A 23,943-nucleotide genomic window follows, 5' to 3' on the forward strand; every position below is an offset into this window, starting at 1 on the left:
TGAATGTATCATCTGAAATTGAATATGATGCTTTTCAGCACCTGTTCTTCAGTGTTCAGATGTGTTCCTGAGGTTGGAACTGCTTAGAGCTTGTTCTCTTTGAAAATCTTCTGAAGCAGCATGTGTTTCACAGGCTAACTGAGGGACTGCCTCAGAACCCTGAGTCCTGCTGCTAATAGGTTGGCCCAGCATAGGTCCTCACTGCAAATTGGAATAACAGGCCATGAACATACTAATGTGTACAATTCAGTAAGCATCTTACTTATATAAATCAGTTGTACCACTAATGGAGTTTGGCTGTCAGCAGGCCAGCTGTTTCAAGGCTATGGAAACTACAGAATTCATGCAAGCCTGGAAAAGTTGAATTGGCACAGGAAACAAGGTAGCTCTAATTGTTAAGTACTGAGATAAACCATAGCAAGTGTTTACAGGAAGAATAATGACCAGGTCACAGACCTGATAGTTCTACCCTGTGAATGAATTCTGGTCATTCTTTCAACTTTGTGTCGCTGTGTCAGGACTGCTTATCCATTTAGCTGAGGTCAGGTCATGTGTCCAACATGGTGACCAATAACCAGCAAAAGGATGATCTATTTTATTTTGTTTCGTTTTTTTATTGGCTACACATTTAGAAAATTCCCTTCAAAGAATAAAAAAAGAATTTCTAGGCAAAAAAATTGAGATCCTGAAAATACTCACCATTGTCATAAAACAAAGCAAATACTGAGTTCTGACAATCTGTAAAATGAAATTAAATTTTATGTCATCTGCTAAAGCTAAGACTCCAAGCTTCATATAGTAATACCTGGATTAGCTTTGCAAAGGACAGTAATTTCCCTAATTCATAATATGTAAGTGAAGAATAACATTTCCTGAATAGTAATATGTTGAGGTGCTATTTTACTGACTTAGGCATAATAACAAAATTTATTACAGCAGTCTTCTGCTTGTCTATCTTATTGGACTGGTGTGTCTATAATTGTATTTAACTAATATTACCTTGCTACAGAATCCTTGTTTATTAGCCCCCCAAAACTGATACAGTTTTGTTTTGTTTACAGACAGGCTAGCCTCAATGAAGCAGCCGAGAAGTACTACGATCTGGCGGCTAGACTGAGGCCTAATGTAAGTACTTTCCTGCCGAGAAGCGCCACTCAGGGAGATGAACTCAAATCATATGTTGGCCGCAGGATAAGGATGCCCATGATACTAAGTCCTTTCCTGATTTCTGTTTTTGCTTACACACTAGCTGGTTAATTTAATGATGAAATCCATCAGTCTCAGTCATTTTTTGGAGGTAAAAAAAAATGCTGCTTTTAGCATATGCAAAGCACAATACATTTTTTATCATGTCAATGCAGATGTTAGTATTGTTTTGTATCTTCCATTTATTATTTTATGATACCTTTAAAGATTTATTTTTATTGGAAAGGCAGATATAAAGAGAGAAGGAAAGAGAGGAAGATCTTCCTTCTGCTTCACTCCCCAAGTGGCCGCAAAGGAAGGAGCTAAGCCAGTCCAAGCCAGTAGCCAGGAGCTTCTTCCTGATCTCTCGCATGGGTACAGGGTCCCAAGGCTTTGGGCCATCTTCCCTGGCCACAAGCAGGGCACTGGATGGGAAGTGGTGTGGCCAGGATTAAAACCGGCATCCATGTAAGATCCCAGCACGTGCAAGGTGAGGATTTTAGCCACTAGGCTAATGCACCAGGCCATTTTTTATGATACTTTTTAAAAATCAATTGCTTTACAGTTTCTCAGCTATGACATTAAATATCTATTATTTTTTATTCCTACATGCAAATCCTGAGCTGTATATCTCCATTCTGCAAAATCTCTATTTCTAGTAAACTTTCCAAGTTTATCAAGAACATTTTCATTATACTTTTGTCTGGATTAATCCAAATTCTGTAAAATAAGATGGGTATAAATTAGATCATTACTATGGAAATAGGATAGCCGTTATGAGAAAATAAGAACTTAACAACTAGTTTTGGCTTGGTCTTGTAAGCACATTTTAGTCACAGTATATCCAAAACTCCAGCACATTGCTTTTATTTCTATTCATTCTTCATTGTGACACTTATCCTGCTATGCTTTCTAGATCATACAGTGAGAAATGCAATTTTGAAACAATAGTGAATGAGCACATACAATGTGAGTGCAAAGGATGGGTTGAGATAGGAGATCAAAGGATGAGGTGAGTCTTAATTTTCATAGGATTCATTCATTGGACAAGCATGTGACAGGATATTGACATTTATTACCTTCAAATATCACATACTATAGCTTAGTAGACTGAAAATAGTTAACTAGTTGAAATATGGTATGGCAGTTCCTATGCGAAGTTATATGCAGCCCTGTGGGAGAACAGAAGAGAGGATTAATGATCCCAGAGAGAAACCTACATGGGAAGTGTCTTTATATTCCCAGCGTGGTTGAATCATGAATAATCTATGGACAGAATCTACAATGTCCCCAGGTTCTTTTGCAGAGGACAAAAAGCAGGATGATTTCCTTACCCCTCACAGAGTTCATGGTTGAGACATGTGTGACAAGACGGTTAACAACAATGAAAAGGAAGCATGCACATTTTGTAAATTATAATTTTACATGATGTAAGAACCTTCAGAAATGAAGGCCCAAGGAACTGCACTGTACTTTTATGGACCATTAGGCAGCAGTATGATTGGAAGCAAACAGGTCATCAACCGGTGGTAGTAGATTGAAGTGAACTTAACAAGGCCTGTTGGTGGAGAGTCTTCTCCCTGTTCTGTGTCTTCAGAGACAAGGATTTTACTGACGTCCTTGTGACCTACTGCAAGGCTGAAAGGAAGGGAAAAAGTCAAAGAAAAGCCTTCTTGTTTCTACAGTTTTCTCAGTTGGCTTCAGCTTAAAATGCTCAGGATGCCACAATAACATATTTTGAGATGGGCCATTTTCAAGCCCGTTATATTTTTTCTTTTTTTTTTTTTTTAAGATTTTATTCATGTTTATTGGAAAGCCGAATATACAGAGAGGAGGAGAGACAGAGAGGAAGATCTTCCATCTGATGATTCACTTCCCAAGTGAGCCAAAACGGCCGGTGCTGCGCCGATCCGATGCCGGGAACCTGGAACCTCTTCCGGGTCTCCCACACGGGTGCAGGGTCCCAATGCATTGGGCCGTCCTCAACTGCTTTCCCAGGCCACAAGCAGGGAGCTGGATGGGAAGTGGAGCTGCCGGGATTAGAACCTGCGTCCATATGGGATCCCGGGGTGTACAAGGTGAGGACTTTAGCCGCAAGGCCACGCCGCCGGGTCCAAGCCCATTATATTAATTACTAGATATTTCAGGAATTGATGAGTTGTCTGCAGCAGAAGAAAATAACGTAATAACCACAATGGGAAGAGTAATGACGGTTAAGATTCACATGGCGTTTATTACATGCCAAGGCCTGTACTGGATGCTTTCTGAGAATCCCCTCACTCATTTCTCACAACAGCCCACAGATAACTGCTGATGGTCAGCAAAGCTAATAACTCACTCAGCGTTATAACTAAGTGGAATACAGAACATCTAAGCCACTGTGCACACAAAAGAAAGGTTGATGTGGAAAAGAGAAAGAAAAATCGTATTTTATAGAAAAGATCTGGGAAACCAAAACAATAACCATCCTTCCAGTTACTTATTCTGTGAATGGTTACTGAGAACCAGATATGACTTAAATAACTAGAGAAGATTGCTCAGAGGTTCTTGCCTGTGCAAAAATAGAATTCAGGTGGGAGACACAGTAGTGGTGAGCAAAGTAGCACAGGTGTCTAAAAAAAGATGACCTGGCAGGCCATGGGCATCCTCAGCAAGCACTCAGTACCATGTTTGTTTTAAACTAGTAATGAAGAGAGCGCACGTGACAGATCAAATGAGCATCCCAGTAAAGGACTGAAAACCTGATCTACATTCCAACTGGAGTTTTTATGGTTGTAAGTGTGTCCTGCCCCTCTTCCCCTCCTCCCTCTTCTGGGAGTTGCTATTGGAGGGTCGTCTAAATGTGGGGTTTCTGAAAATCCTCCCAGGACCTTACCAGAACAGTGTTTTAGGAAATCACCCCATTGGAGTAGGGTTAGAGAGATTCCTCTAAACTGCCCCCCCGCCCCGCCGCCCCAGGAGAAAGGCTGGAACCCACCTAACAAAAATAATGAACAAGAACATTACATTAGGAATGCAACCGCGAGTCCGGCCTGCACCTGCGTTTCTCCTCTTTCCACCACACAGAGTTTCCATTTACTTTAGACATTCCCATCTTCTTGAGCCCCTTTTACACACGTAGGCTAATGTCTACCTAGCTACCTTAACAGATGTACACAGCACTGAACAAAACAGGAGAGAGCACCTGCTAAGGAGTGTACAGTCTAGCCAGGGACAGAGGAACTGAAGTGAATGACTCTCCACGTTACCAGTGATGAGTGCCTCAGAGGAGACAGAGCATCCACTGTCCTGTGCAGGAGACACAGCTTTGTAAATGCCTGAGTTAGACATCCCGGCGCAAGAGTTCTAAGAAAACGGCTCAGTGTGAAGAATCACAGTTACTATTATATCTGTAGTGAAGGTAAGGAACTGGAATTTTTGTTTCTCTTTTTATCCCTATATATGTATATATATTTTAGCAATGTTTATGTTCAAACTTCAGTGTGTAGCAGTCACTTGGGTGTCATTTCTCTTTCTGAATAAGCAAGACTTGATTTTTAAAAGCAAAATATACTTATTGACGGTGACAGAGAGATGGAAGGAAAGAAAGACGAGGAGAGAGAGAGAGGGAGAGAGAGAAATATTCTATCAGCTGGTTCACACCCAACTGACCATAATCACAGCTGCTGGGCTAGGCCAGTCAAGAGACAGAAACTCCATCATGGTCTCCTACATAGGTGTTGAGTACTAAGCGCTTGAGCCATCCTCCACTGTTTTCTCAGCATTAGCACAGAGGTGGATAGTAAGTGGAGCAGGGTCTCCATCTAACCAGAACACTTCTGTGGGATATCAGTGTTGCAGTGAGTGGTTTAACCCTCTGTGCCACCAACACTGGCCTCATCATTTGCATTTTTCTTGACTATTTGTTCAGATAGTTTTCTTCAGTGCAGTAGTGATGGGGTTAGTGATATGAAGGTTATATGAGCTCAGTTAACAGTCAAAACACATACAGGCTCCAAAAGATTTCAGTCTTATTTTTAAGGTTATTTTAAATGATGAGCCAAGTCATAAAATCAATATTTAATCACTAACTCAAAGCCATTAATTCATAAATGTGTTACAGACTGCTTTTCAAAATGTATTTACTCAAGTGATACTTTCCTTATCTGGCAATAATAAATTATTTTTTAAGTTCATATAGAATACAAAATTCAAGCTTAGCTATGAGAAAATGATATTGCACTCGATAAGTCAACAGATATAATCATTTTGTAATACATTTTATGAATTGTGATTTGATTTTTTTTGGTTCATAGTGTAGATAAAGAGTCACAGAGTCAAGAAAAATAAAATATGAACTGTGACAATAATCTGAGTTTCTCTTCTGAAATGTAGTATCCTATCTAGACAAATAGCCCATGTAATAACTTTTTTAGCAACAAGACATTTGATCTAAATTAAAACACCAATATAACATTTATCTAGCTACCTTTTCCTTTGTACATAAAACAGTTATTTTTTTCTAAGCGTGCTTGCTTGCCTGAGTGATTGATTGGCTTAAATTTGAAAGGCAGACAATGTAGAAAAGCAGAGAAAAAGTCTCACAGCAAAACAGTACCGATTGCCTGCTAAGGCCAGGGATACTCACCAGGCCGAAACAGGAAGCTTGGAACACAATCTGAATATCAAACACAGGCACTTGGAAATGGTCCAAAGTTGCCTTGAGCACTAGACCAAGTACCTTTCCTTTTCTGTGGTTAGCTTACCAGTGACCTCCTTATGTGAGAGCATATGCAAAGTATGCTCTGCAACCTGCCTGCACTGCTGCTTACTACTATCATTATGATGGTGGTCATTTATGGGATTTGCTTCCTTATTCATGAATACCTATTACATTTGTTCATTATAGTCCACACAGTCTTTCTTTTTTGTACAATATGCTTAATTTTCAATGTAATTGAAATTGAAATTGTTAATTATATTCTGAAGTATCTTATTAACAATTCCAGTGATTAGATGACAAAATAAAGATGTATAAGTTGACAAGTATAATATAAATTTAGGTCCTGGTATAAACTCTTCATTGGAGATGTTCAGTACATTGCATTTTATTGAAGTACACACAGCAAAATGTGTATCACCAAGGACGTCATTGCAATTTTTTAATCTCATTTCAATTTAGAAGTGATTGTTCTAAAATTAAACCTTTTATTAATTTAAAAAACTATTTATGTAATTGAAAGTTGGCTTGCCAGATAACTTTTTTTTTTAGTTTTTCAAGTTTACTTTGTGAATTTTTTGGGTATAAATCCACCATTCTGTAGAGATTGCTTTATAAAGACAATTTTCTCTCCCACTTATGCACTTTAAAAAATGCTGAGTTTTGAGGACTAGAGGAAATATTCAAATGAAACTGCTTTGTTCTTCCTGTGGGATTTAAGCCAATTTGTGCATTAAGGATAAAAAAAAAATTTAATGTGAAGATTGGGAAATTTGGATGGTACAAAGTCAACTCCTTTGACTTAGCTTTTAGAACACTTCAGAGTCTGGAAAATGTTATTACCAATGATCAAGTTTATATATCTTGCATTTTTATGAATATTATTATTTTTATTTTAAACTTAAACTGCTTATTTTTAAGCAGTTTCCAGATTTGTGTAAGTCTCTGCAATGTCATAGGATTCCAAAGTTATGAAGAATTACCTCTGATCTTGAAAAACATACCCTTTAATGTTGAGAGGGAGTAGAGGGGGAATATGTGAATCCCCATCCTTACTTATCAGGACAGTAAATAATGCTGTCTCTTAAGTGTTTTGTGAAAGACATGAGCTGCATGCTAGCCAGGTACGCAGGAGAAAATCCTGTCAGCTGGATTGCTCTGAAGTGATTGAGTCTGAGTCCGCAAGTTGAGAGAAGCTCAAAATGGTAGAATGTTAGTGGCTAAAACTTTTAGGGAGAGGAGAGAATTCTGGAAGTAGAAGCATATGCATGAATAAGCACAAGTGGCAAGGTTGGGGAACTCAAGAACTAGCATAAATCCAGATGAAGGACACGATCTATCAGCCCAAGTGCTATGAGTTTATATTCCAGAATTATGAGCGGAATGACATCATGAAAGTAGTAATTTAGAATGTTGCTTTACATCAAGCAATGAAAAATATTTGTATTATTTTGGGACAGTAGTGCTGTGGTATACATCCATACTACAGGCTTATAGTAATAGAAACCAAACAGTATGAAGAGAGTGCAATGGGAAAGAATATACCAGAAAACAAGCAGTGGATTTTTTGATGGGATATGAGTGGGAAAATTAGTAGTTCTCGATGAATGTTCCAAGGATTGGGATTTATGGAACTTGGAAAAGAGCAAATATAATAGACAGAAATAAGGCAGTCAGAGGATGTGCTTATATATTAAAAAAAATGGGGCAAGGCAAATTCCATGTGAACAGTGACATATTCTAATTTTCTACAGAATATTCCCATGCAAGCAGCTGGATAGAGATATGTAGTTTCACAGAGCAGAAATAGTACCTGACATGTGATGAATTCACCAAGGCTCTGAGTATACAAAAAGAGAGAAAAATGCTAATTTCAGCTCCCTGAGAATGTCTGCATTGGAATGTAATGTGAGGGAGGTGGTAGCAGGACAAAGAAATCAAAGCTGTTCACCAGGGAACACTACTACTAACATGTACACAAAAGAAAGGAACAATAGAGTCTATCTACTTTGGAAAGTATGGTTGCATTGGTAGCCTTCAGGAATGTATTAGAAGTAAGCAATTGTGCAGAATTTTTTAAAGTACTGAAAAAGGAAGAATTGGAGAATTGAAAGTGGGGAGCATATCACTTACTATGTAGAGAGTATTGGACATGAAAAAGGAAGAGCAGCACCATAAATATTGAGTCTGGATTCATTAAATACTAACGGCTAGATATCAAGGCACATACATGCATTTAAATATGAAACTCATGATGCGTCCAAATAGGAGAATAAAGGGCAAAGAAGATACAGAAAACCTTGAAGGATCACTTCCTTCCCAGGAACTGAAACCGAGAAACTGGGCTGTGATGGTGTGGGGGTGGGTTAGGGTGGGGACAGAGGAGAGCTTAAGGGGATAATAAAGGAGCTAAGTTTTAAGAGGAAAATACTTCATGTATTGATATGTAATAATCTTGTGTAAAGAAAGAATTGGGAACGAAGGACCTACGGGTATCTGCTATTCTCAGGGGAAAATGTCTATGCGGGATTTATATGTGATAACTAATTGCCACTTGAGATTTTTCTTGTTTTTTCGAGAAGTACTATGAAACAATTCATAAACTGTATGACTTTAAATAAACTTCTAGGATCAGTGATAGATTACTTGTAGTTTTGACTCAACTCTCTGACTTCAATGCTAATATTCATCCTTCATATTACTAATAAGTCTAATATTTTATGAATATACTACCATCCACATTCATTTTTTTTAGAATTAAAGGTGATAATGCCCAATTAATTGGTTATCTAAGCCTTAAAACATAAATTGTTGGGCTGTTGACCATCAGTCAGTAGTCTGCACGTTCTATCATTGGCTCCGTGCACCAAGTCCATCACTGCAGGACAGTGAGCAAGACACCTGGAGGAAGCTCCTGGCTCCTAGCTTTGCATCAGCTCAGTTCTGGCTGTTGCCATTTGGGGAGTGAAACAGCAGGTGGAAGATCTTTCTTTCTGTCCTTCTCTCTTTCCATAAATACGCCCTTTCAACAAAAATAAAATAATCTTAGAACAAAACAATCGTTTCAAAATAAACACCTATTATAAAGTCAAAGTCAGTGTTATCCATTTGGTCTCTTTAGCAATGATTGTAATTCAAAGATGAAAATATGAAAACTGTGATCTTCAATAAGTTAGTGGAAATACATGTATTATGGGAAAACAATGCGTTGTTTTGAAGTTTTGTGCACTAAAATGAAATTTTCTTTCCATCTTATTTATTTATTTGAAAGGCTTAGTGTTAGAGAGGGAAACAAACATCTTCCATTGACTGGTTCACTCGTGAAATGGCCACAATGGATGAGGCTCATCAAGGCTGAAGGAAGGAGCCTGGAGCGCCATCCAGACCTTCAGTGTGAGTGACAGTGTCCCAATCACACTGGCCGTCCTCTGCTGTCTGCTCAGGCACGTTAGCAGCGAAGTGGAGCAGCAGGAACTCCAACTGGTGCTCTGATGTCCCAAACCAGAGTCACAGACAGTGGGTTAATCAGCCATGTCAATCAAAGAAACCAGCTTAATGTGACCAAGTGCAGCTGTAAAGGCAGCATGGGGGAAGCAGTTAAATATATGGTATATTCTGGTGGAAGGAATAAAGTATATCCTGAATATTTAGTTATATTCTGATTGGAAAGATATCCTTCATCCCTAATTCAAACAAGTAATTAAATTAGGTTAAGCGAGATAAATTCACCTTTGCCCCCATATAAAGGATTTGAAGGGGAAAATGATCGAGGTTGTTATTTTGTTAGCACCAATAATAGTTTGGAAAGCAATTAAACCTCATTTTTGCTTTTAAATGGTGGAGGAACCGAACCCTCCAAACTTCTGTGATGAGGAAAATTGTACACCATGTGTCTGTTGACACTACTAGTACAGGGATGCTTGAATCACCATATTGACTTGATGAACACAACGTGTTTTAATGCTGCCTAGTTTTCTCCCTCTCTGCCTACTTATTTCTGTGTCAACTCTATCTGTACATCTTGTAATTAGATAATGGAGTAAAGAAATTCAACAAATTCAGGGGAAAAAAAGTGTTCAAGGGAGCAAATTATCGTTAGTACTCCATGTTTTATGTGGTTGTTGTTAAATGGAAGTGAAGATGCCATTTAAAGAGATTTGGTCTTAGGTCCATTCATACTTGTTCTATTTCATTTTCTAAATGGAATGAACCATGTTGCTACCATCTGTATTTATGTACATAATAAATAGAAATCAAAAACCTAGTGCTTATCAGCATCTCCAAAAATAGTTGCTCACTCTCTTGAGAACTTCAGCTACGACAGGGTCAGATTCTGTGTCCATCTTCATATTGCTTCTCACTAGAAAACTCCTTTCTAAATTATGTATATGCCTCAGTTCATTTCTTCTGACAAGTTACAAAGTCTAGTCTCCAGTATATTTCACTGCTTACATGTTAGTTGCTCTTAGTTGTACTTCTGTTTCTAAAATGCTGCACAAACCAGAAAAATGTATTTCTGAAGTGGTTACAGTTTTTCTTCTGTTTATCAGTTTGTGTAAATCTCATGGTTAGAAGACAAAGATGGTTAGTACAACTCATTTATTTACCAGCTATTGGTGTGGGCTGCTAGTAGCTGACTGGCGTCAGATAGTTGAGCTGAACTAAGCTGAATTTTTGGTTCTTTCATCCTTGGGGTATTGTTATTCATTACAACCAACATATGATCTTTTTAAAATGGTGTTTTTTTTTAAAAAAAAACACACGCTTGTTCTTGATCTTTGTATATGTGTGTCTGTGTTTTATATTCACAACAGAAAAGATCAGGGGAGGTGAAGAATGGGCTTAAATGACGTTGGAAATGATCAGGAATATTTTAATTGGGGAACATCAAAACCTTTAAACTCAATTATGTCCTCTCATTCTCAGCTTGTTTGTTTTTACTCACATTTCTTTGTAGAGTATCGGTTCCATGGGATTGTAACTGTAATAGTTTGAACTGGGGAGCACACACCAAAACTGAGTGTGTCTGCTCCTTCACAGAGGCTGGATCCCTGGTGCCTTTGAGATTTGGCCGTGAGGAATCTGGGGCAGCTCCTATTTAGAAACATCAAGTAGCTGGAAAAGGGCTGCCAGGTGCAGAGAGCCGTGTGTTCCCCCAACTCCATTCTTCCTTTTGCTCTTTGGTTGTTTCCATAGCTATCCTTTCTCATTTCTGTCCTCTTTAAAGGAATTTATGTTTCTGATCTTTGAGCTTTAGGGCAAAGCTGCACAGTAACATAACTGCTCGTGTGAGTGTGTGTGTGTGTGTGTGTGTGTGTGTGTGTGTGTGTACGTTCCCTTCCTCTTCTAATTCCCCTTAAGGCTTCATTCCCTTCCCCCTTGTGTACTTATTTTTTCCGCTGCTCCTAAATCCTTGTTCTCCACCTGGATCCTAACCTATAGCTGCAAATAAATTATGTAATTTGATGTCCTAAAGACCCAGAAGCTGTGAAGCCAATGTTATGGCAAACAAGTTAAACCATCACCTAAATACTGGCATACCACTGGCATACCAGTAACTTCTGGCTGCTGTATTTCCCAGCCAGCTCCCTGCTGATGGGCTTGGGGCAGTAAATGATGGCCCTGGTTCCGTGGTGTAAGGGTGAGCACTCTGAACTCTGAATTAAGAAGATGGCCCAAATGATTGGACCCTTGCCACCCATGTGGGAGATCCAGATGAAACTCTAGGCTTCTGGCTGGCACAGTCACAGTGAACCAGCAGATAAAAGATTCCTTTGTCTCTGCCTCTCGCTCGTTCTGTCTTAACTCTGCCTTTCAAATAATCATAAAAAGGACAGGGCATTTTGACTTATTATGAAACTTACATGTTGTTCAAATGAATTGTCATATATGACCTATGATCTTAATAAAGAAAAGAAATATTGTGACACATTTTAGAATGGGAAAGATGTCTTTGTTTATCAAGTCCACTAATAGACATCTAGACTATTGTGATGGGGAAAGAGATGGGGTTCAATTCCAAATGCAGCAGAATCAGCTGAAAGCTTATGCTACTGGGGTTCAGGAAACACTACAGTGTGTCACCTTGACTTTTAAGATGAATGTAACTGAAGAAAGACAGGTGCAGAATGGACTCTCTGAAGCAAGGTTAAAACCTTTATGGCACAAGTGCCTTTCTTGTACCTACAGGAAAGGTACATTCTTGTGCCTTTCAGGTCTTTCAAGACTTGCGGAGAAGAATCTCAAAAGACTGAACTTGCTATGTTCCTTAGGGCCATTACATTTAACATTTATCTTAGCCTGTCCATTGTTCATGAACTCTAGCATTAAAAAAAAAAACTCAGGTTTTTATGGGAGTCTTCATTTCCTTATGAAATACTTTGCGTTACATAAAATTTACTGTGAAAGTCCAGCATCCTACTGTCAAAATATATATAACTTTTTCATTGGGAGTCTTGTATCCTGGAGTAGAGATGCATGCTACAATGTATGTTCACTTCTCAGTATACTATTCTCCATTACACAATTCTTCTAGATGCATATATATATTTATATGTGTACATACATATTTATACACACAGATATATATACATACACGTATATATATACACATATATATTAATCTTGTGTTTTGTGTGAAGGTTGCCTTATGTAAGAGAGAGCATATATTATGTTTGTGTTTTGGGGGATTGGCTTATTTTGCTGAGCATATGTTTTCTAGATAGGACCATTTTCTTGCAAATGGTAGAATTCCACTCTTTTTAATGGCTTTGTGGTATTACATGGAGTAGATGTACCACAGTTTCTATTGACTCCTCTTTTGGTGGATATCTGGGCTGTTTCCATGATTCACTACTGTAGAATTATGTCACTGCCATTGTCTATACCTATAGTGTCATGAGACACTTAAATAGCAGAATGACAAACTTGTGACTGTTGCTGAAAGACTATACTATTATAATAATATGAAGGGAAATAGTGGGAGGGATGGGAAATGGGAAGGATGAAAGTGGGAAATCCCTGAACCTATGAACTGCATCATGGAAAATAAAAATTTTGCTGCCAGACCTCAGACAGTGAACCTGAGATAGGAAAAAGGAAGAGTCTTTGTCTCCTGTGCCATAGCCGTCTAGCACAGGGAAGGGTCAGCGGAGGAAGCAAATCTAAGGGAAGCATCTAGGCAAGGTGACTATGCAGGCTTCACAGTCTTGCTGAAGGCCAGCTAGGTAATTAGGACAGGAGCAGAGAAATCTGTTCAGATACCAAAGGTATCTGAGATCAATGATGGGAAGATTTCCTAGAGACCAAATTAGTCAACTCTTTGCAATAAAGGAGCTGGACAAGCCCAAGACACGATGAGTCAAAGTCAGAAAGAAGCCTATCTGAAGTTTGGTGGGTGAGCTTTCTGACCTCCTGAATGACTGCTTCCCAGGCTGAGTTCAGCTCCTTGCCATTGGAAAGCATCAGAATAATATGTTTCTCTTTATCACTTCAGACTAGCATGATTAAATATGTTGGAGTAACATTATTTTTGATAAACTGTAGAACTGAGGACACCTATATCCTGAAGTGGGGAAAAAAAAGAGGAATTCCTACAAAAATTGCCTTAAATGTCAAGGTTCAAGTAATTATTAATACAGAATACAATTCTAAGTTTTAAACATTGTTATGATTCTGAATTATAGATATATGGAAAACTAAAAGTATAGAATATTCACCTTGAAACAGGACCTTTATATTTCGACAAATTTCATTTTCCCAGTATGGTTCTCATCTCCATTTTTTTTGTCACTTTATTAAATGATCTCTGTTGAAATAACCCAAAAATGCAGCCATACCACGCATGCATATTTCATTTTTGAAAAATAAATGGCAAGATCAAGAGGGCAACTGTACTGCTGGACAGACTTCTAACTCTGGGACTTTCAGCATGCTGTTTAACATTCCATTGTTGTTGATGCTATGTTGTGGCTTTTCATTGGATGGGATGATATTCTGCCAGCTCTACTCTCAGACCAGGGACGGTCTCCCCAGGAAACTGTTGAATTTATCTGGACAATAAAATGCTGGACTCTATGCATAGTACATTGCTTGCAATGAAGGAATCATGACTGGATTTGAACTGTACTACTGAAACGATATGGAGGAATCCAAAATGGGGAGAGAGGATGGGGCGGGACTGGGGGAATCCCAGAGCCTATGAAACTGTGTCATAAAACAAAATTAAATTTAAAAAACCACATTCCTAAGCTTCATTTGGCGATTCTGTAAGTGGAGATAAGGATAATTACTCGGGATGATTTGTTAAAGCAGTGAAACAAAGCATTTAAAATGCTGCTTGGTTCAAAGAAGTCTTAAAAGCTTTAAATTTGGGGAGTTTATATATTCTTAACTCTGAGAAAAGGATTTTAATCAAAAAAGCTAATTCCACTTGCCAGGCTCCATAGACAGTGAGCCAATTGGCATTGCCTGTCTCAGGCGGGCTTCTTCCTCAGGGTGTTAACATGCACTGTTTCCTCCAACTGCCGTACTTTTCCCTCCAGCTAGCACCACGGTTTGCTCACACACACTACCATGAATACCTGCTCAAATATCACCAATAACAGAGTTTGCATCTCCAACATGCCCTGTCTTTTTTGTGTGTGTGTGCTGTTGTACATTTTCTCCGTGGGGTTAGACATCTGTATAGTCTAGACATTTTTTTTCTATGCTCGCGTAATTGTCCTCTTCTTTTCAATGCATGAGCTGGTGACGACAGAGCCTTGGTTCTCTTTATTTGCTGTTCCCTGGCACGTAGACTGGTGCTTGGAACACTGCAGATGCTAGGGTCTAGCTGTGAAAGATTTGTGTGAAACTGCTCTCCTTGCTGGCTCCCTCTGCTTTCCTAGCATGAATATCTTGCAGCACTGAGTTTAGTTCCAGAATCTGAGACATGTTGTGTACATCCTCCTCTCCCCAATAAAACTGTGCCTCTACATGGAAGCCAACCACAACATGGGATGCTTAGCACAAAACAGCTATCTTTTATAAAACTGGAAATAAAACACAACAAAATGAATTGCCAAGAACAATTGAGATGCTGTACTTAAAGGTTTGCTTCAAGAGAATTTCAAGTGATTTTAAGAGATTATGAAGCATAATGTTGACTGTTAACTCTGGCTGAGTGTAGGGAGCCTTGAAATCTTTCCTCCCAATCCCTGATGGGCATCCCCTGTGTCTTTGGGTTCCCCCCTGATACTCTGGAAGGATACAATGCTCACAGTGAGTTAGGCACTCCATCTCATTTCAAATGAATTCAGACAATCAGGAAATTCAGAATCACTCAGAATCTTGGGTCTTCTATTAAGTGTTCATAAATTCAGATTCTGAGATACAGTTCATGGCAACAGACCTAATTGAATAAATGGATGTAAGCCTTGGGGACAGCTGCTGGAGCAATGCATATTCTAAATAAAATGTATCATTATCTAGGAAGAGAGTGTAATTCCTGAAATGCTTTGCTTAGCCTAATGGTATGTAGACTCATATTACATGTGAAAATGCTGTCTTAATATTGTACAAGCTGATTTTATAATGATCTCAGACTTTATTGAGAACTTGGCAAAGAAAACTTCAAAACATTATCTTTCCTTTCCAACAGATATTTACTTTATTCAACATTTCTTTATTTTAAAAAGGGAAACTTTTCAATGCTGCAGAAATAAGTATTTGTGAAAATCTTAATGATACAAGAATGAACCGAAAAGTGCTGTTGCCAGTTTAGTCAGTTGTATGTGTGAATGGGAAAAAAATGGGAAGAATTTGTCATTTAACTCATTTTCCTGTGCTTTGATATATGAAGCCATGTGAGGAGGGAAACACTAAGAGGGTAAATGACAGAGACATCTGACTGGGATGGGCATTTAGCCTAGTGCTTGGTTCATTCCTGTCTTATGTGGGAATACCTGAGTTTGAAAGCCGCGCCGAGTTCTGACTCCATCTTCTTCCTGATACAGACCCTCTGAGTCAGCAGTGATGGCTCAGGTGACCAGGTCCCTGCCACCCAGTGCAAGCCCTGGATCGAATTCCTGGCTGCCAGTGGTCACAAGCATTTGGAAACTAAGCCAGCAGTGGAAGCACTCTGTCAGTTTCTGATTATGTCACCCTGCCTCTCAAATTCAAAACAAAACAAAACAAAACCCACTGTTTTTTTGTAAACCAAGCAACTAATCAGATAACAACAATGAGAGGAACTGTGTGTCAGTACCCTAAAACAAGACATGCCTGTCCTATATGGGAATAAATCTGGTTTCATGCCTGACTGTAATAATGGAAGAAAAACCTGATCATTAAAGAAACAGCCTGTACTGTAGGAAATCTAACTGTGCTTAAGGAATAATTTTAAAGGTGAACATTAAAAATTAGCTAAAAAGGCTTACCTCCCAGACATAGTATTTGTTAGGCAGGTTTGATCACCCCACAGTGGCTACCCTGGTAGTGAAACTGTTGGGTCAAGAACACAAGGACAAAGGGTTGACTGCACTTCCTATGTGGTATTATTTTGGGTGTTTTATTCTTAATGAGATCAGCCAATCAAAACTCCATCAACAGAGAAGTTTCCTCTCCTTAATCTCCTCCCTACTTTAGCTGTGAGTGCCTCTTTCTTTTCTTGGAAGAACCTTAAGAGGGTTGGGGAATCAGGGAAAATGGTTGTATTTTACTAATTATGTATTTGAGAGAATGCCTTGATGAAGTATTTGTTCAGACTTTCCAGGACAGATAAGGTTTACTCACTGCTATCCTTTGTCTTATTGTTTTATGTTACCTCTTTAATTTGGGAGAGAAAAGGCCTGTTTTGTTTTTCTCTTGTAATCAAGGATTCTACATGTTGCAAAGCATTACACAAGCACGATTTCTTCCCGGGCCTTCACTTGTCTGAAACTGTGATCATAAAACAGTCTGGCATATGTGTTCGCATGTGTTCAAATTAATAGTCTCATGCCTTGAAAATATTGTCCACTGTGTCTACCAAAAATAATGTCATGAAAAAGTCGAATCTCATGAAGCAAGAGACATTTTGGAAAGTAGCCATCTGTGTGGGCTCCATTAAAATACAATCTTGCAAAGCTTTCTCCAACATGGTACTCCTGAACTGCTTCTGGAAACAATAGAGTAAATTTACTATCCAATTAAAACTGGTAAGAAAGTCAGCTTCTACATTCGTTAAATTAACCCAAGCGTCTACATCCACTTTGGGACTCTTTGTTTTAAGTTATCTATAATTTTCTTTCTTCCAATCAATGCTCATAAATCTCCACCTGTAGCAAAGACAATAGTGGTTTGCTTCCATTCCTAAGGATTTTTAAATCAGCCTTCTGTCATTGTTGTTGGGCACAAATGTTATTAGTTGGGACTAAAAATAGTCATCTTGCTTTTGTGTAATGTGGTGGTTATCAGCTTGTTCTGCAAATTAGAATCACCTAGGAAACTTTTGTAAGATGCTGGAAGCTGAACTTCACCATCAAAAAACAGAGGTCAGACCTCGAGATGTGAATGTTCCTGAGCAATTCTAATGTGCAGTCAAGAGTGAGGAGCCTGGTGTGATAGGTGCCGTCCCGTTCCTGATTCACTTTCCTTCTATCAATAATGCATATTAAACTGCTCTATGTCATCTTGAACACATTCTCTGGATTTTGGTTTCTTCGTCTGTCAAATGGGGCATTAATGGTTTCTTAGAATTCTTTTGGGAATGCAAGGAGTGAATTGATTTTAAAAGTGTTTGAAATGGTGCCCAAAATGTAATAACTGTACAGTGAATGTTACCTGAGCAATAATATGATCTCAATAAAAATTTAAGTGAAAAAGATAATACTGAACCTTTGGATTCCGTTTTAAGGCATCAGTCCTAAGTTGTACTCTTCTGAAATACCTGTTACTATGTTTGTAAATTCAGTAAAAGTTTGACTTGTCTTCATGCTTAGTCACTGAAATTCTGCACTGCTCTGTATGAGTTAACAGTTTCCTCATTATCTATCCAATGCATAGTGTTAATATACAACTTAGTTGAGAAAACTGAATAGCTCATGAGCTATTTCAGGCGATAAATGTTGCTACAATCCTTGCACTTAGTAGCTTTGTGGTGTTTGTGATAACTACTCCATAATATAGTGGCACACTTTTTTTGTTTATTGTTATGTACTTTTACACGAGCTCAGTGATCACTTAGGTACAGTAAGTACCCTGAAGCTCAATCAAATAATAGCCTGCTCCTGAGCCAGCGTGATATAATGGTAGAAAATACGAGAACAAAATTCTAAGATAGGTGTTATTCTTAAAAACTCTGATGTCATGAAGAGACCCTCAGTTTGAGAGATTGACTACTTTGGTCAGCAAAGAAAGGTACTAGAAGCTTCAAACTCTGACATCTCTAAGCTACCGAAGGTTTCTCAGCCAGGCACCTTGACTTAAAGGTAAAAAAAAGGGTTTCACTTGATAATGGCAAAAAGAAGGCAAATTTTTATCTTGACCTTTTGCTTCTGTACACGCTCTTTTGACCACCCAGAGTTTACAGAACTGAGTGCATATGTCGTAGGGCTGTAGTCAGCATGGGATCCGCTTGATTCATGACAGCAGACACAGCGAGATAACAAAATCTTCCTGTTCCAACATTTACCATTTTTTTTGTCTTCATTTTCGTACCAAGTTCTTAATAATGAGGTCAGGAAGGCTATGAACAGTCATAATATTCCGTAATATTGTTACCGTGGTTTAGGTGTTCTAAGTGTGACATTAAGATATCTCATTTCAGAAGCATGAGAGAGGGAAAATTAGATGTAGATGTACTTTCTTAGATTTAGATTGTACTTCAAAAAAGACATTACTTACATCCAAGTGCTGAGTGAGGGAGAAATGAAAGAAACCAATTACAGTTGGAGAAATCAAATGAAATATAAATCACTAAGGTCCTTTTTTTCTAACATCGGATCTTACCATGAGTGTCAAATTCATGCCCTTTAGAGAAAAAACTCATTTGCTGTAATTTAATATTGGAGATTCTATTTCCATTGTTCTGCATTAAAAGTCATGCAGCTGCCATAGCAAAGTCTCTACAGTTAGCCCCTTTTGATGAATCTCTCACATCCGCTCTTTCTCTTACATTTCCTGACTTCATGACTGGTGCCAGCGTCTTTCCAGGCACTAAGATGAGGGGTATGTACTATAACCTAGTTCCTCCATTTAGCTGAGCATTCTGTCTCACGTCTTGAGTCTGTCTGCTCCCCTCCATCTCAGCCACCACAACCTTTCTTCTCCCGTTGCTGTGATCATCCTGTTATGTAAGTGGGCTTCCTTCTTGGATTTGTTGCCTGGGTCACTGCAGTATTATCTTTATACAGTGTAATTCTAGTCACATGACTCTCCTGAATTAAATTTGTTTTTGTCAGATTCCTTTTGCAGACCAGCTCCACATACTGAACTAAATTGGTAAATACATATGGCCAAATAAATAAAAACTAGGCACATAAAATTTGAATATACTGTGATTTTCAGGCTGACAGATCTCTTATATAAACTTTAATGACTGAACTTTATCATTGCATAATTTCAGAGTATCTGAAGAGTATCGATCTGTGTCCTGTTGAAATGGCCGGGTGGTGTGGTGATCAGTGCAGTAAGCATTTCTCTGCCCCGAGTTCTAAGGCCCAGTCTATTCTACTTTACTCTCGGTTTACTACCATTCTCCCAGCATGCTTTGTCCCATGGCCCCTCGGTAAACTTCCCTGTGGTCAACTGACAGCAGTTGCTAGCATTTACCTGAACTTGTTAAGATTCAGGAGTGCAGCCAATGATTATTGTAAAGAAGAAAAGTTAACCTGAATTTTACCATCCTTTCATCAAATTTTATTCGCTCAGGGAAGATTGATTTCATCTGTTTTGTTTCTGTCTCTAACTCCTTTATGAAAGGCCTAAAAAAGCCTTCCTTAAAATGTTTCCTTCCAAGGGGAAATCCCTAGCCTGTAGAAATCTATCAAGAAAAATAAAAATTAAAAATAATGAAATAAATATTTGCTTTCGTATTTTGTTTATACCATTGTAAGATAAAAAATGCTAGGATTTGAGTAAAAAATGCTTTTAATTTTAATGATAGTTGCTTATACTAGTATATTACTTCCAAAAAGCTTACAGTAATTCCTATTCCTGTCATCAAATTGACCATATTTGATAATATCTATCTTTTGTGTTTTATATATATAGATATATATATATGGAATACAAACTTTTATCTTATTTCAGATTGCATCTTTCTTACAGTATTGTGCATATACGTATTTTTGTACATTTGTCTGTTGATTACTTATCATCCATGAAGCTTGCCTTTTATATATTTTGCCTACTTTGTGTTGTATTTTTTAATACGACATTTAAGTTTCCTATGTTGTTTAAGAAGGCCTCCTTCACACAGAATGTAGGATGTGTATGTGTGTGTGTGTATGTGTGTGTGTGTGTGTGTGTGTCTGTGTCTGTGTCTGTGTGTGTGTGTGTGTGTGTGTGTGTGTGTGTTACAGACTGAGAGAGACAGGTCTTCAAGCCACTGGTATGCTTCCAAAATGTCCACACCAAACAAAGCTAGGGAAGACAAAATCAGGGTCCTAAACTCCATCTGGGTCTCCCAAATGGGTGACAGGGACCCAAATATTTGAGCCATCACTTGCCACTTTCTCAGGATCATTAGAAGAAGGCTGGTTTGAAATTGTATCAACCAATATCCCTGTAATGCCAGAGTCACAAATGATAGTTTAAGCAGCTACAGCAAAGTATGAGTCCCACATTATATGTTCTAAGATTCATTTTTTGTTGTTGTTGCAAAGTCAGATATACAGAGAGGAGACAGAGAGGAAGATCTTCCATCCATTCATTCACTCCCTAAGTGGCTGCAACAGCCGCAGCTGCACCAATCTGAAGCCAGGTCTCCCATGCAGGTGCAGGGTCCCAAGGCTTTGGGCCACCCTGCACCTGCATTCCCAGGCCACAAGCAGGGAGCTAGATGGGAAGCGCAGCTGCCAAGAATGATCTGGGGCCCATATAGGATCCCAGTATGTGCAAGGCCAAGACTTTAACTGCTAGGCTACTGTGCTGGGCCTGTTTTTAATTTTCAATTTGTATTTTTAATTTATCTCAAAATTTCTGCATTGCAGATGAGGGCCATATAGAGATTGTTGTGGGACTATTAAAAATAAAACCCTGTTTATAATCTTTCACCTGGAAATATATATGTGATTAGTGACCATGAAAGTTGTGAGTTTATCACTGTAGTTTAAAATTACCGGCTTCCAGCAAGAGAACAAAACAGCGTGTGTGAGAAAACAAGTAGCAATGTATCTGTAGTGGTTTGAGTGTGGAAAGAGAATGCGGATTACTAATGTTCTTTTACAATAGGCATGTGTATTGCTTTAGGTCCTCATTGCTTCACCCCATGGTATCCTGCCTGCCACTGTTGAAGTGCTAACTCTGCCTTTTCCCAAAGCATGAGCCTTTGCCCTTTTCCCTCCGGCAGAGACCAGGTCCAGCTACACCCAAGGAAGTTCAAGGTTAAGATTTCTTTTCATGCAAATTACGCACCTCCCTTTGTACAGATTGCATTGGCGAGAAAATAATTACAAAGCCAAACCTAGCAGTAAGAAAAAATAGAAAATATAGCAACTAGATGGCAGCCGCATCATCAGAAAAAAGGGAAAATTGATTGTGTTGAAAGCAATCATCAGGCTCTGGTGTAATTGTTATTTTGTTTTCATTATTTATTCTTATGTACTATTCCAAACAGTTTCTTTTTGCATGTCACTTAAATAGAAACGCCATCTACATTCTGGCTGCTCTAGTCACCAATTGAATCTTTTACTATGGACTCTATTATCAAGCAGTTGTCTACACGCAGGTGTCAGGCATATTTACTGCAGTTAAAAACAGAGAAAAATGAAATGATACTTTTGTCTTGAGAAATAAATTAGTGCAAAGTTAAAAAAGAAAGTGTTCTTTCTGGGGTTGTGCAAATGGATATTTGAAAACTGGTTTGAGAGCTGACAGTGGTAATCCAGAGACCTCTTTGAGTTTGTATTGACTATTATTAGAGTGTTTTGCTTCCAAAAGTTCTCCCCATGCCTTCTCCTGGAGGATCTATAAATTCTCCTGTAGGAGATTTGCAAGAAACTTCATTTCTATCTAGCATGTCCCTGTGAGAGTGTGTGTGGATAGCTATGCCTCTGTGCTGCCAGCTTCTCTGGATTCTGTTGCAGCTTAGAAGCAAGTGCAACAGTTCAGCAACGTAATGAATAATGAAACGTGAGAGAAAATAGCTTTTCCAAATATATAAGATGCACAATTAAATGTCTTGTCATCGCATCCGCAAAGCTGTATGTCAAAAATTATATTTTACAATTTTCTGCCCTTATCTGAACTTGACCAGAAATGAAAAAATAGAAAAGATAACACAATAAAATTTGATCTAGATGTTTCAGACTTTTCTATTTCCTTTGTGTCTGAGAATTGAAGCTGCCAGGTTCAGTGAATGTGACGGCACCTCCTGAGAATTCCCAAATGTATTTTACAGAACAAGGAAGAAAAAGCACTAAAATATTTTTATAACTTTACTTCAAATTTCTGTTTCTTAAATAAACTATCAGCTTTTTTTCCTATGGCTTATGAGGGAGTCTAGAAGATAGTAAAAGATTGCGATAGATGAGTTTATGCCAAGCTGGCACCTGCTAAATCTCTACAGAGAACACCCTCCTCCTGTTCCTCTCACCTGGACAGCAGAGAAAAGTAAATTAAAGTCCGGGAAGCGAAGAGGAGACAAATAAGCTCTCAAGACTGATAGCAAAAGAGAATTATAGGTGACCTCAGATTTGAAAGACAAAGATAAAATGCTTGCCTTTTACTCAGCCAAAAAAAAAAATGTATGAGATACCAGTAATATTCTTTATACTTCCTATAACTTGTGACTTACATATATAAAACAGGCATATGTACTTCCATGAATCTTTAAGGTAGAGGCAGTGATCAATAATCAATTATCATGAAAATATGAACCATGGCAAGTACTAAAAATGTGTTTGTTGGTGTGAGAATGTATGGAGATATATCACGTACATGTAGCTGTATCAAGAAAGGCTTATCTGAAGCTAAATAAAATGATCTGAAATCTAAAGGGTGAATAGTGAAATCAGTGATGTAGGGATGGAGGAATGCTATTCTGATGTATTTTTTAGCATTTATTACCTGAGTTACAAAGAGATGCATGTGAAACACTTGGAACAGCACTGGGAAGTTGCTTCTCATGATTGTAATCCTATTAAGTTCACTACATGATTGTGCCATTGCCATGCTAGAGGAGTTATTAAGGGCCCAACTTTTTGAGAACAAAGGTATTGTGGGGAGAAATATTTATTACAAACGTGTACCTCCTGAAGACAGTGTAGTTCTGGAGCTCCTGTGTCCTCCTGTGTACTGTGCACACTGCAGATAAAACTTCAGCATAGGATTGGAAATGTCAAAGGTCATGTCTGAGAATAAAACTCCTAGAAGGAGCAGGGATTATCCAAGCAACACTGTGTGGTGAGCATTTTCACGTTTGAAGGATGATGTGAATAGTAGTGTGTGTGTTCTAGAAATAGCAGCGTCTATCTATTTTAAGAATGAGAGCTTGAGCTGTTTAATGGTGGGAGGAGTGAATGTATCATACAGAGTTGGAGCAGAGTTTCAGTTGCCACATGAAGGGGGACTTATCTAATGATCGCGAAAAGGAAAATGCCATTCAGCCAAGCATTGTAAAGGTTCATTTTTTATGGAAACAATGTTGGAACCAGAAGAACTAGTAGAAATGAGAAATTTTAAATGCCTCAAATAGAGCAATGGTAACTATGTAGTTAAGAGGTAGGAATAAGCAGCATATTTGAGAAATATGGAGGACCATCAAATAGGCGGTGCTTAGTCATTCCTTAGCAAAGCGTTGATGTAAGGGAGGAACAAATTTCCCACAAGATGACCAAGTAAATTATAGGCTGCTGTTTTGATTGGGGACTTTGAAA

General features: G+C 38.4%; 1 protein-coding gene across 1 annotated transcript in view; it reads left to right on the forward strand.

The window, feature by feature from the left end:
* Positions 1-23,943, forward strand: part of TMTC2 (transmembrane O-mannosyltransferase targeting cadherins 2) — a 373,997-nt gene that overhangs the window by 329,060 nt on the left and 20,994 nt on the right. The window contains exon 11 of the mRNA XM_058673524.1: positions 1,062-1,125. Coding sequence (XP_058529507.1) covers positions 1,062-1,125 — 64 coding nt within the window. The remainder of the gene's footprint in view (positions 1-1,061; positions 1,126-23,943) is intronic.

The sequence above is a fragment of the Ochotona princeps genome, chromosome 15 (genome assembly GCF_030435755.1).
Source record: "Ochotona princeps isolate mOchPri1 chromosome 15, mOchPri1.hap1, whole genome shotgun sequence".
Lineage (NCBI taxonomy): Eukaryota > Metazoa > Chordata > Mammalia > Lagomorpha > Ochotonidae > Ochotona > Ochotona princeps.